This window comes from Biomphalaria glabrata, chromosome 2, assembly GCF_947242115.1.
Source record: "Biomphalaria glabrata chromosome 2, xgBioGlab47.1, whole genome shotgun sequence".
NCBI lineage: Eukaryota > Metazoa > Mollusca > Gastropoda > Planorbidae > Biomphalaria > Biomphalaria glabrata.
Genome location: NC_074712.1, coordinates 10,498,009 through 10,512,151, shown reverse-complemented (window position 1 = coordinate 10,512,151; position 14,143 = coordinate 10,498,009). Strand labels below are relative to the sequence as shown.

At 31.8% G+C, this 14,143-nt stretch overlaps 2 protein-coding genes across 4 annotated transcripts in view; one reads left to right on the top strand and one right to left on the bottom strand.

Annotated features, from left to right (window-relative positions):
- The window catches only part of LOC106051802 (long-chain-fatty-acid--CoA ligase 5-like), a 52,370-nt gene that overhangs the window by 12,338 nt on the left and 25,889 nt on the right, over positions 1 to 14,143 (bottom strand). For all 3 annotated transcript variants that reach the window (XM_056019076.1, XM_056019075.1, XM_056019074.1), the window contains exons 6-15: positions 13,437 to 13,536; positions 12,577 to 12,749; positions 11,699 to 11,731; positions 9,901 to 9,952; positions 8,839 to 8,912; positions 8,519 to 8,596; positions 3,584 to 3,718; positions 2,881 to 2,963; positions 1,362 to 1,512; positions 633 to 705 (exon numbers count right to left, since the gene is read on the bottom strand). In XM_056019076.1, coding sequence (XP_055875051.1) covers positions 633 to 705; positions 1,362 to 1,512; positions 2,881 to 2,963; positions 3,584 to 3,718; positions 8,519 to 8,596; positions 8,839 to 8,912; positions 9,901 to 9,952; positions 11,699 to 11,731; positions 12,577 to 12,749; positions 13,437 to 13,536 — 952 coding nt within the window. The remainder of the gene's footprint in view (positions 1 to 632; positions 706 to 1,361; positions 1,513 to 2,880; positions 2,964 to 3,583; positions 3,719 to 8,518; positions 8,597 to 8,838; positions 8,913 to 9,900; positions 9,953 to 11,698; positions 11,732 to 12,576; positions 12,750 to 13,436; positions 13,537 to 14,143) is intronic.
- LOC129924476 (uncharacterized) lies at positions 4,751 to 7,772 on the top strand. The gene is made up of 2 exons (XM_056019077.1): positions 4,751 to 5,408; positions 5,981 to 7,772. The coding sequence occupies exons 1-2, from the start codon at positions 5,317 to 5,319 to the stop codon at positions 7,665 to 7,667; spliced, it is 1,779 nt and encodes a 592-aa protein (XP_055875052.1). The 5' UTR covers positions 4,751 to 5,316; the 3' UTR covers positions 7,668 to 7,772.

The following is a 14,143-nucleotide window of genomic DNA, read 5'->3' as shown; positions in this document are numbered from 1 at the left end:
CCTATATTTATACCGACCCATAGTAAGGAAATAAATCATAAGTTATCAACACAATTTAAAGAAAACTGATATAATAACATAATTAACATGTAGATGGTGAAAAAATATCAAAATTTATTATTTTTTTCAATTTATTATTTTTTTCAAATCCTATGGCAGTCATCGGATAATTGAAATTTATAGAACACTGAAACTAAGTTTTGTAATGATCACCAGCTGTTTCATAGTCACATTATATTTATCAATATACAAATATTTCTAATTATGGTAGGGTACAAGTGATAATGTTGTTGTCAATTCCTACACTTCACACAAATATGTCTGGGTAGCTGTATTAGAGCTTCAAACTGTCCAACTTCCTACATACAATGCTGCCCTAAAAAAAGGTTAGAGCAATACATTTATTACTGCTACTTCTCTCACTGCAGATCAGAGAAGTTTGGAGTGCAGTGAATGAAACAGAAATATAGAAGTTCTTGTCACTATTTGCAAGACAAACTAATCACTAAAGTACTAGATACAACTGTTGCTATCAAGAAAAGTGTGGCCTTTGTATCACTTTGGCTAAATCTTTAAACTACAAAACAATGTATGAAATAGAGCCTCATATTTTTTTGGCACACTATTCTCACCTGGTATGGGATCAGCAGGAAAACTTGAAGACAAGCCAGCGCCTGACTCTGTCTGACCATAGGCTTCAACTACCTGTGTAGTACAATAGCTAAATAAATAGTCTACATTAAAGTTTTGAAATAATTTTTAGATTAAGAATATTAATATAATTAAAAGCTTAACAACAAGAATAAAATTTAAAAACCTATTGATAGCCTGGTCATGTGGTATGTGCTGTGGACCTTTGTCTCAATGGTACAGGTTCAAACCCTATCCAGTGTTAGCCCCTATTCATTTTGTGGGAGGTTTGGGCTATAATGTAATAATCTTTAAATGCAAAGTAATATACAAAATATGTAAAAATGATCTACAAAAAGACCTATTAAACAATTAGGCTCAGGTTTGCACACATCAAGACAGAAGTTCATAGGTCATCAAATTACAAATAGAACGCTATTGGCAGAAAATGTTATAAAATTTTTAGACCTCTTTTTAGCTTTTTGTTTATATTTAGTTTTCCTTTCAGACTTTGAGATATATGGGGCAGATGATGTTAAGGTCATCTGTTTCTATGGCCAACAGTTAATGAGCAGGGTGTCATTAGGCCAGTACAATGACCAACCACCTTTACTTTCCCCAACTAAAGTCAGGTACCCATTAGAGTTGGGTGGACTTAGGGACACCCTAAGAATCTCGAAATTCAAACTCACAGTCTTCATCAAGATTCTAATCAGAGTCAGAGTACTTACCACACAACTTAAGGCACACCGTACAAAGTTAAGAACTTCCACTGACAGAGGTGCTGATCCAGTGACCACCAGACGAATCCTTCCACCGAGCTTATTCTGAATTTTATGTAAAACTAGTCTGTCCCAGAAACTGTTTTTTCTGTAGATAAAGCTGTTGAACAAAAGCAAGCAGATGCATAAGCAGGTTCAAAGAAAACTTGAACTCTTGAACTTTGTATCACACCAAGTATAATGAGTATTAGAGATAGCAATTATTTATTGAAAGAACTGACAAGTAGAAGTAAGTTTGGGCTTGGCTTGGCTACCTATCAAGGAGGCCCAAGGTTTGATACCCGACTGAGCGCTTAATGGCTGCACTAAAAAAAAAATTTTCCCTCCGCCCACTGGTCCACAAATGAGATTGGACAATAGTGCTCAGAGCATGCTATAAGCATGAAAGTTGCGTTATATAAAAGCTATTTTTTTTTAAATAAAGACCTCAAATGAATTCCTAATATCCTCTAACTTCCTCCATACTTAATGTAACTACCAACATAGAACAAATCAATGCTTTGATAAGCTTTGCAATAACATTTTTTATACCTCTATGTTCAGTATTTTCAAATGTTCATTTATTCTGTTTCTTTAGTTATTTCTCTGGTGACACTTTATGACAAAAATACTTTTAGACAGACGAACAGGAGTTGATATAAGCTTTGTAAAAAGACTTTTAGAAAGACAGTGTGAGTTGATATAAGCTTTGTTAAAACACTTTTAGACAGACTACAGTAACATTATTAAGAAGAGTATAGCTCAATTTCTTTGGATCTGTGAAATGTTGGTTTAACTTCTTCCACCAAAAAGTTTATGTCTAAAAAAACAACAACCTTGAAGTATGGAATTCAAAACAAAGTGAGGAAGGAAACTAAAAAAATGATCTCACGATGAAAAAGTTGTTATAGTTTGTTTATGTTTCAATTGTTACAAAAACAATAAATAACAAAAAAGTAACAATTGGTACAACAGAAAAGGTATGTGATGTTTTGGCGCCAGTCGTTTTGGCGCAAAAAATTCTGATGATAATTTATAAAACACAAAACCTTTTATAATAAAAGATGCTTTTTCCCCAAAAAAATTATACCTTTTATATAGCGCTACTTTCATGCTTAAAGCATGCTTTAAGCGCTATGGTCCAATCTCATTTGTGGACAAGTGGGGGGAGGTTTTCTGTGCTGCCTTTAGGAACTCAGTTAACACAAATCTGCCAGAGTTGGGTGTCAAACCTCAAGCCCCCTTCATAGGTAGCCAAGCCCAGCCAAGTTCAAGCTTACTTAGCCTCTCGTCCACGCTTCCACTATACTATGGTATGATCTTTTTAAAGATGTAATAAAATGAACAGATATAATGTGGCTACAACAATATTTGCTAAAACATCCAGCCCCGAAATGGCTGCTCAAAACATCCTGTTTCCCAACAAAAAGTGTTTCTGTATTTATTTCATTGATAACTAAAGTAATATAATAACAAACTGCTGACTTACTTATCAATCTCTTTCTTCTTGCTAGCAAGTGCCCACCGCAAGAGAGTTGACTTAATAAAAGATGATTTTACCTCAGACATTATCTGAGAAATGGAGAAACCAGAAGTCTCAAAAAACATTCTATTGTCAAATCTCAAAATGAATTGTAAATAAATATTTCAGCTATGAAAGGAATTAAAGAATGATAGACTTAAAAAGTGGTATTTGAGCAAAAAGTGAGATTAGTACTGTGCAACTGATAAACATTTTTAACAAAGGTTTTGGCAACACCAATCTTAAATGTGTCACAATTAATAAGACATTTTTTTTAAATTTGAAATGGTTTATGAATGCATTTAATTTCATTTAATGTTAGGTCCAAGGTAATTTATTTCTGAATTTCCATTTGTCATCAAATTCTAATATAATGAAGGTAAATATCATTTCAATAAAGGTATTCAATTAACAACAAAAAATAATTTAGCCATGAAAAAACAATAAGCATTGAAAAAAAAAATTTGTATGTCACAAAATTTATTAGTCTTGTCCTGGACAACTAACTATTGATCAATTATATTGCAATTATAAATGCAAATGTTATTTGTAAAGTGCAAAAAAAACAACATTTTATTATTATTAGTAGTATTAATGCCTTCAATGTTCTACACTTAACAAACATTTATAAAACCTGGTTTCATTCTTACAGCAAAGAATTAAAACTTACAGCATCATAAACTCTGTTTAACACACGTGGCACTGTGGCAAAGAGGCTAGGTTTTAAGGTCATGATGTCATCTAACAATAATTTGACATCCCGACTGAAATAGCCAATCTGGCCTCCAAACATGAACAGATAAATCTGAAAACAAAAGAACACAAAATATATCAATAATATTTTGTCATTTCTTGAATACAACTACAACATTTTCAGTTATTTCTCACTGTTATAGTGCTTTGTATTTTTTCTGTTTGTTACTGTTGCTATTTTGTTGTACAAACAAATTACTAAGCATTTTGTCACTCAGATCCAGTTTCATTTTGTGTCAAGCAAATAAATAGAAATAGATCCACTAAAGTAAAGTATGTCAAGTAATAACTGACAAAATTCAATTCAAACTTTCAAAATTTGATAAACTCTTACACAAGTTTGCTTGTCTATATTAACTATGACCATAACATAGATCTCAAATCTCTATATATGCAGCAGTATAGGAGAGAAATACATTTTTTTCACTAAAATGTTCAACAGTGTTTCAATGAAAAAAATCACAAATACTTAATGAATTTCTGGATTACTAAGTAAGTATAAGTTAGGATCTAGTTCCATGATTGCTGATTGATCCCAAAAGATAGATGTTACAAACTAAAAGTATATAAGGGGGAAACTAAATGAATATGATGGCTCATCTGGTATGTGATGTTTTAATTAAATAATTATAAACACTATGAGCAAGTAGATAGTAACTCTGTAATGTTTCATTTGGGGGCTATTGGTGTCTAAGTGAAGCTCTACTTTACTCAAATTAATTCAGTAATACTGAAGATTGTAATTTGGAAAAACTGCTTTGTTTGTTCATGTTACCTAATTAAAGTATTTAAATGTCTCTATGTTTCCTGTGTTTTATTCATGCAAGTTATTCAGGTAAAGAAATGGATAATAAGGGCCGGATAAACAATAGGCAAAACATGCTATAGCTTAGGGCCCCTAAGAAATATTTAGCACTGACATATATTTCTAAACTTAGGCCCAAAAAGATACCATATGTTAAATACCTTAGCCCCTTTTCAAGTCTTAATATTGGCATTGTGGATTATGAATTGAATTGGCATCACATTGTAGGACAGCTCTCATTCAGTATGAAATATTTATTTTTGATTTTATTTAACTTAAGGGGGATGCACAGTGAGAAAACATAGATTTAGGTCAAAAATATCGATATTTTAAAATTAATTGATTTTAATAGTTTAAAATGTCTAGAATACGAATTCCCTATCAGAATACTAAAAAAAATACGTTTTATACATCAATTTTGTATTTTAAATGTAGATATATAAGCAAAATTTTGATGTTTTGGTGAAAAATCAACATTTTGTAAGCTATAGTTGATAAGCTAATGTACGCTCTCATCCCTAACAGATGGTATCGATACAAAGGTCTACTTTTCTAGTTCCGATTATGTGCATGGTTTCTCATTCTATAAATAAATAGTACTGCAATGAACTTTCAAAATACGTCACTACCTCTTTTTTTCCCCTATATCCTCATATACACACCCACAAAGCCATATTTACGCATGCGCACCATCAAAGCTTCTATAGTTACTGTAATTACACGCATGCGCACTGAAAAAGCTTCCGTAACTACAAAGTATGCACGCATGCGCACATGACGTGAACCGGTCCTTCTTCTGTAAACTTCCATCACATCAACAATCGATTCATTATTGAAACTCAGAAATGCCAACAAAAGGTTATATGTTTGGAAAGAAAAAACGTTACTGTAAGCCCAGAGGACGACATGCTTCAAAGACAAATGCACAATTACAAAGGTAAGTCTAGATCTAGAGTTTGCTTTTTTTTTTATTTACTAGACAAGCGTGTGCTGACACATAAAATAATGACTATGAAACCTTGGCTCTTTGAGTTCGACAACGTGTTTATCCAATGAATCACATCTAGATCTAGATCTAGAATCTAGATTCTATAGACATTAAATAAATATCATGAAAATGATTGCAAACATAGAGATCTATCCTTTTATAGATCTAGTCTATATTAGGAGCATAGATCACATTAGAACTAGATAATCTCTAGAGATTAGATTATCTGATTATCGTGTATGATGATGTATTGAACAGTATTGTAGGACTTCAACTTCAACTCAAGTCTTGGTCTTAGTTGTTTTTTTTTAGATCTAGTACATATTGTCATATATAGATCTATATTACATGTAACATGTCTCTATACATTCTTTACTTTTTATGATTAATACAATATATGATTTCTAAAATGCATTATAAAATTTAAAATAATCTTCATGTTGTGATAGATGTGACGTGTACTTTCATACTATTGAATTTTTTTTTAAAGACCCTCTAATTTATTTTTTATTTGTTTGCAGCTCTGTTTTGGATACAGCTGGATCTGAAGCAGCAACAACACAGCCTGCAAGTGCAGCTGAGCGAAAAATATCCCTAACTGCAGTTACTAACGCTGATAACACCAATAAGAGGCTGCCTGAAGATTTCATATACGTCATGATGAATTCAATGCAATTGACCACAATGGTCTCCTTGTTGTGCTGTCCACATTGCTTTGACAACAAATTAACTATGTGCATCACACAATCAAAAGGCATGGCTCATTTGATTAAAATCAAATGCCTAAATTGTGAAACATATTTGTGGTCCGACTGGACCTCAAAAAAAAGTAATGATGTTCATCTGGATATTAATGTCCGCGCTGTCGCTGCATTAAAAGAATCTGGAATCTCGCATTCTAAATTTGATAGGTTTTGTGGACTTATGAGTATGCCCTGCATGCACAGAAATACTTATAACAATCTAGCTAACATAGTCAATACCGCTATAATTGAAGCTGGTGAAGAATGTATGATTAGGGCATCTGCTGTTGTGCATGGAAGAAACATTTCACAACCTCTAACTACAGATGAAAGAATAAGTTCAACAGGCTGTCCTGTTATTACAGTTTCTTTCGATGGGACTTGGCATAAAAGGGGCCACTCATCTCATTCAGGAATTGGCACAGTTATTGATTTTGATACTGGACTCGTCATCGACACCGAAGTCCTATCAAATTATTGCCATGTTTGTGATTCAAACTCTGCAGAACTAAACTTTGATGCCTCTAAGCATATGTGTCAAAAAAACTTCAGTGGCTCAGCAAATGCAATGGAGGCCGCAGCAGCATCCAAAATCTTTTCGCGCTCTGTGGCATCCAGAAAACTTGTTTATGGCACGATGCTGTGTGATGGCGATAGTAAATCGCATTCATCTGCCATTACCAACTCAGGATATGATGTAGAAATCTTAAAAGAGGACTGCATTAACCACATCTCAAAAAGAATGTTTAATGCTTTGAACAATTTAAAAATGTCTAACAAAAAAGAACTAAATTATAGGCTTACAAAGCCAAAAATTGAAAAAATTACAAATTACTATTCCAAAGCTCTGCGCCAAAATGCTCCCGACATTCAAAAAATGAAGCTGGCTGTTATGGGCTCATTTTTTCATATGATGAGCTCAGACCTAGATCATAACCACAGGTTGTGTCCTGATGGCGCTACATCTTGGTGTCACTTTAAGAGATCAGAGGCACTAAAACAGCCATATAAAAAACACAACCAGACCATCACATCAGAAATAGGTAAACTGTTATTTCCTATAATGAAAAGACTAACAGACACAGATCTGTTAAAAAGATGTTCTAGAATGGGAACACAAAACGCCAATGAATCTTTTCATTCCCTCATTTGGCAAAGATGCCCCAAAACAGAATTCGCAACATTAAAAACGGTAAGGGCTGCGACATACCTTGCTGTTTTAGCCTTCAATAATGGACCTGTTGGCATCAGATCAGTTTTTGACATATTAGGCATTCCCTGGACACTAAAGAACATTTCTTCTAGTGAGAAAAAGCAAAATGTCAAACTACAGCTTGTTAGAAAAAGAAAATCAATCGCATTAGTGTCCAGGAGAAAAAACTTGAAAAAACGAAGAATTGAGCATGAGCACCGGGCAGAGGTTCTAGAAGGTCCAACCTATCAATCAGGCCATTTTAATGAATAGTTTTTTGTTTTTTTTATTATCTATTATGTTGTTTTATGTAAATATTCCCTTTTTTTCATTTTTATGGTTACAATAAATATTTTATATCATTTTAAAAACTTTAAATGCGTTTTTCTCAAAATGTATTTTTAGGTGCATGTTGTCCACAAGAATCTCAAAATCTTTAGTTCTGTATAAGTTAGACTAATAATTTTTCACATGTAGTTTATTGATAGTATATCATAGGTAATAGGCTGCAAAAATTTTCAATATGTATAATAAATTTCATAAAAAAATAAAAATAATGATGTGACCTCAGATGAAAAATGGGGTCGGAAAAAAATAAAAATTTTAAAAATTCATAAAAATTAAACCAGTAATAATTTTCAAAACAAAATTAGCCAGTTACCTATGGGATTCAAATATCTATCAGGTGCAATCAAAAAATTAAAAAAATTTTGAGTACTTTAGAATATTTTAAGAATTTTGTAAACATTGTTTATTTTCAAGATGGCCGCCATTTCCATAGCAACCCAAAAGGCTACACTCATAAAATGTGTATGGTTACTCATGTCTCTATATGTTCTATCAAGTCATGCATAAAGCTTTTCTATTTATCTGTAAATTACAAAAATTGAAATTTCATTGTGCATCCCCCTTAATAGTAATTTTTTTTTACAAATTTTTGTGCATAAATGATTATTGAGATTACATTTAAAATGTAAACAAAAATAAAAATGAAATGCTTCCACTGGCTCTCAGTTTATGAATGGAACAAATGAGTGCATTTATTGAGGATGAGGTTTGCATAATTTAGTCAGTGATGTATATTTAGAATGCTGAAATGCTCGTATCAAAGTCCTACTACTTACATGTGCTGTCCTATCAAAGTTGTGTGCTAGTGGCAGATAGGACAAGTAAACCTCACCAGGCTCTGGCTCAAAGGTTGGCTGAGGACATCAGATTTATTTTGTGATTATGAAAATAACTGAAGTACATTTCATTCAATATTTTCCCATGGGAGAATTAGTGATAAATGAATGAATGAGTCAGTTATCTAGGACTTTCCCATATATAAATAAAAGTGAAAAAAAAATAAAAAAATCAAACAACCTAAACTTCTTAAATCAAATGCTTTTTTTACTGAACATTGATTTTCGACAAGAGAATGATATATCTTATAAATACTTACTTTAAAGTGGTGAGTGATACTTTTAACCATAGTGAGGAATCCTCCATGAGTCACGACCACACCTTTTGGAACACCTGAGGTTATAAAGAGTACAATTAACTAACAGTGCTAATAATAATGTACTATTATATATTTCACTAGGCATGGCAGTGTCCTATACTTTAGAACAATATACGGTAATATGCAAGGGATTGTTCTATCTAGTATAGGAAGCATTTTATATTGGGCAGCATCCCGAGCCATACTGTACTATAACATACTATCTAAGACAAAGACATAAGATACTAAATAAGGGGAGGCACAGTGGTTGAGTGGTTAAGTGCTTGACTTCCGAACCCAGGGTCCTTGGTTCAAATCTCAGTAAAGACTGGGATTTTGAATTTCTGGATTTTTAGAGCGCCACTGAGTTCACCAAACTCAAATGGGTACCTGACTTTAGTTGGGGAAAGTAAAGTTGATTGGTCGTTGTGCTGGCCACATGACACCTTGCTCGTTAATCATTGGCCAAAGAAACAGAGGACCTTAACATCATCTACCCTATAGATCACAAGGTCTGAAAAGAGAACTTTAATTTATTATATAAGGCAAAACATAGATTATACAAAATTTCAAGAAAATATATCCAGGACAGATCTTTATAAACATACATTATTTTTTTAAAGGTTAATAATGCATTAACTTTGTTAAGGCTTCCACTCGGTGTTGATTCTTTGAAATATAACTAGTGTAGATCTTCGTCTGACTGGAAGTAACACTGAACTCAAACTACTTCAGTAACACCGGCGAAAGGCTGAAACAATCAAAATATGTAGTCGACGCTGATGTTGTTCTACAAATATATTTAATAATCACGAAGGGAATCGTCTGATGTCAGCTATGTCCGTAAATCCGTATATCTATTCTTCTGCTCTACACAAAGCGTCCTCTTTGTAGCGTCACTTAGAGCGTTCTTCTTTTTTAAAGATCTGTCATGTCACTTGTCGCTAAGTAAAACTTTCCCCTTATTCCCGAAACAAATAACTAAATCCTAATCATGTCATAACAACTGAATTAAAAGTTTACCTGTGGTGCCACTAGTATAGATGATGGAATACACATCTTCTGGCTTTGGTCTCTGAAAAGTTACAGATTTTTAAGGAAATATGGTTATTGATGGGTTAAGGCATAATCACCTAAAAGTAAGTAGTTTCAAAAGATTATCCAATCGTCAGGTTGAACATTTATAACATATTGTATTTTAAAAGAAAGTATTTTGTCAATGAAATTGAATTATTTTTCTTTTTTCAGACATTCACAATAAGAACCCACAAAAATGTTCACAAAGCATCAACTGAATAATGTGACATAAATAAGGGTAAATATATAAACACTATTGATTTAAAAGTAGGTAAAAAAAACTTTTCTTTAAAAGAAAATTTCTCTCTTGTGAAGCTGATGACTTTTCATAATAACGTTTATTTTACTCCTAAAAACTAATGAATGATAGATTTTAAAAAAAAAAGAAACATTTTTTACCCTGATCCAATTCCACTTCCCCATGAAAAAAATTCTGGCTAAGCAAATGTATAAATCTCCTCAGAATATAAAAAATTCTAATAATAGGCCTATAGATCCAGGCTTAGAAGACAGTTATCTATTTATTTTTTCAATTCTTTAATGAATATGGCCTACATTTTTGTTCAAGATTAAGATTGTCTATACCAGATTTAATTTTAGAAGATATTTCAAAAAAATTATAACAATCATACTAGATTTTTCCCAGTGTTACCAATAAACTAGTAATTCTTTTCATAAAGATATACATCAACTGACAAATTTCTAGCAAATCATCAAGAGCCATTTTTGAGATCCATGTCCACCCAGGTTTTTCCGATCATTTCCAATAAAGAAGTTGCAAGATGAGAAGAGGAATAGTAAAAATCATACCTACGAACAAGCACAGTGCAACTAAAATAAATACTACATATCATTATCTACCCAGTAAACATCTAGTTCTTAAATAAGAGCACGAATATTGTGTGAATTATATTACAGCTATGATTAACATATCAATGTTACACAAGTAAAAAAGATTAATAGATATATAACCTAGCAAAAAAAACAACAATCATTCTACATTCTCTTAACACTGTAAAATGAATACAATTTTTAAAATAAATAAAACCATATGTAAACCATATTTTGTAACAATTCATGAAAAAGTTAGAAAACAAAAACACTTCTGATCAAAACTACTATACTAGGAAAGAAACCTTGGTCATTTGCTTGCACTTTTAAGGTTTTCACAAAAGAATTTAATTCCTACAAATGATTCTTGTTTTTCATTCACCTAATTGAGTTATTTGTATTTCAAAAACAAAAAATATTTTTAACAATAGGCTACAATTAAATCTGAAATTTAGTTTGATTTTGACATTTCAAAGAAAAAATATATTTCAGAACAACTTTTTCATCATAGCAATAATATGTGGGAAGTAAAAAGCTGATGTTAAATAGAAAGGAAACAATATTTACTTAGACACAAGTAGTTGAGAAAAGGGTTTTTAAAAAGTTAATCTGAATGCTGAAATAATTCATTTAGAGATGGTCTGGCCACAAGGAATAAATTTACTAAGTGATGCTTTAGTCTCTAATTAAAATGCAGGACTAGGTTAACATAAGGATACACGTATCATAGGCGGTAGTAATTTTCTTTTTTTAAAGAAAGCATGTATTTTATACATAACATAAGATTTAGGAATGTGAGTTAGATATGTTATTTTAATCTAGATCCAAAAAATGATAATAAATTAACAAACTCAAAATAACAAACAAATTTACTGACAAGAAAAACTCCAGAATGTCTATTTACAGTTCTTACCTGAACTGGCTGGGGATTTCTTTTGCCAAGTTCCTGATAAAAAAAAAAAAATGGTGAACAGAAAAAAAAAAAAGATCAACAAAAAGATCACATTAACCAGTCATAAACCTTTTAACATTTGTAAACTGAAAGTAGGCCGACACAAAAATCATTTGGCTTTTCTAAATTATTAGAGGCACAACCTTCATTCTTTATGCCAATGGATAAAAAAAAACATAACAATGTCATTATTTATATAGTAATATTTTTGTTTTGATTACAGAAGATGGTTTAAATGTGAAACCATGATACAATTTATTCCAGACAAATGAACATTATCATATAATACATTTGTTTTTCTCTGGCTTCAAATTTACTTTCAACATACCATTTAATTCTTTTTTCTGGGAAGGGGGCCCAACCAACTAGAGAGAGGGAGAAATAAAAAGAGATCAAGAGAAAGAGATATGACAGAGGGACAGAGAGAGTGAGTAAGACAGAGAGAGAACAAAACTAAACAATAATTTTCTTATGACGTTTTACAATGTTTACTTCAGAAGTTTGAGGATGTAGAATCTATCTCTATCTCTAGCAGTAAAAATTAAACATGTTTAGTTGTCACTTAAATTCATAGACACACCTTATGTAACTAATATTACATTGGTTAAATATAGATCTTCATATTGAATTATACTAACTAAAGATAACTACAGCAGCCTTGCATTTTCCCTCCATAATTTTTTTACATGAAGACCATATCTTACTATTATATAAATGAATACTCACTATTTACATCAGACTTTATGTATTTTCTTCTGAGAAAATTATGTGTCATTTTAGTGTAGCTGTAGTGCTAGGAGAACATTATAACTACCAGAAGAACTATTCAAGCTTCTTACCAGAATGTCTTTAAAACTCAAGAGCTCCAGGCCATGCTCTTCCACATTTTTCTTCAACTCTGTTGTCATTGGCTCGATCATCACAATCAGTTTCAAAATCGGCAGTTCCGATTTAAGCGATATCAAAGTCTTGACCCTGGCTTCTGTGTCAACTACAATTACTTGCATCTCACCTGGTCAGAGATTCAATAGTATATTTACATTGACCTTTCGTTTCATCACTTATACTGAAGTGTCTAACACTCTTCTGTAGTTCCTCTTGAGTGTTTAACACATATTCAAATAAGAACAACATTCTTAGTATCAAAAGGGACATAACACCAGTATACTTCTTACTTTTAAAAAATGTAAACTTATCTTATAAATTAAAGACATTTCTTCAGAAGAGAATTACTCCAACAAATTTTCAAAGTCATTTTTATTTATACAAATTTAGCTTTAGTCTTCATGATGTATATTGAGGTAAGACGAAATTAAGTTACTAAATTTTTATTTTATTTTTGGCCAAGGGGGGACTACAATTTTTCATAATAATAGAGTAGAATGTTCACCAGGATAGTTTCCTGATTTTTGATGGCAATGATGGCCCTGGGTTCAAACCCTGCCTGCTGCCATCCACCCTCACCCCGTCAGAGGTTTGGGATAATATGTAATTACCTTCAAATCTGAAGGATCATCCAAAATGCATAAAACATACCAAAACAAAACAATGTTATGTGAATAATCAACAATATAAGTCACAAAAAAATGCTGTTAAAAAATCTAGGTAAATTTATGTAAAAACTCTAAGAAAGTGTACTTTGCACAGCCTTCCCTTACAGAAATCCATTTTAATAAATTTGATGAGAATATGAACTCACATTGGTTGATTATATGCTTGCAAGCATCAATCCCAAGTGTGTCATAGAGAGGGACTGGAACCATAGAGTAGTAATGAGTGCCATAGTCAGCGATGGTCCACTAGTGACAAAAGATAAAAATTACCATAAAACCTAAACCAGTTATTATCTGTTCACACATTTTATTATATCAGGTTTTAGTTTACATGTTGTATTTAAAATACTTCACACAGAAAAAAATTGCATTTAAATTGATTAACAAGAACAGGCAACAATTATTAGAGTTTGAGGTTTTTTTTGCTTATTTTTTTAACAATTCATGTTGTTACTGTATAGCCCAATGGATTACTATTTTAAGGCTCACTTGTGGTAAGCCAACTGATCTGGTTTGACCAGATTTTAAAGAAATAAGAGGTGCAGAACACTGAAATTTGCTGATTGTTTCCCTTTTCTTGTTGTATTTTACATCAGCCTTTATCTCTTGTGCTGGTGTGTATGTGTAGGTATGAGTGTGAAAAACAATTTGTTGCACTTGTATGCCAGAAATAGTGCATTAAACATTTGTACAATATTATATTAGAGAATTTTAAAATCACTTTTCATAATTTATATTATGTACTAAATCTATATACACTCAATGACTTCATTTATACACTGTATTATCTATATATCAATAGCCTACATTTATAATTTGTTGAATTCAAATACTTATAGATGCCTGTAAATTG

Bases quoted from the DNA above. Each gene is read 5' to 3' on its own strand.
- LOC129924476 (XM_056019077.1), top strand. From the start codon at position 5,317: ATGCCAACAAAAGGTTATATGTTTGGAAAGAAAAAACGTTACTGTAAG. The intron at 5,409-5,980 runs GTAAGTCTAGAT...ATTTGTTTGCAG, and splicing joins ACAAATGCACAATTACAAAG to CTCTGTTTTGGATACAGCTG.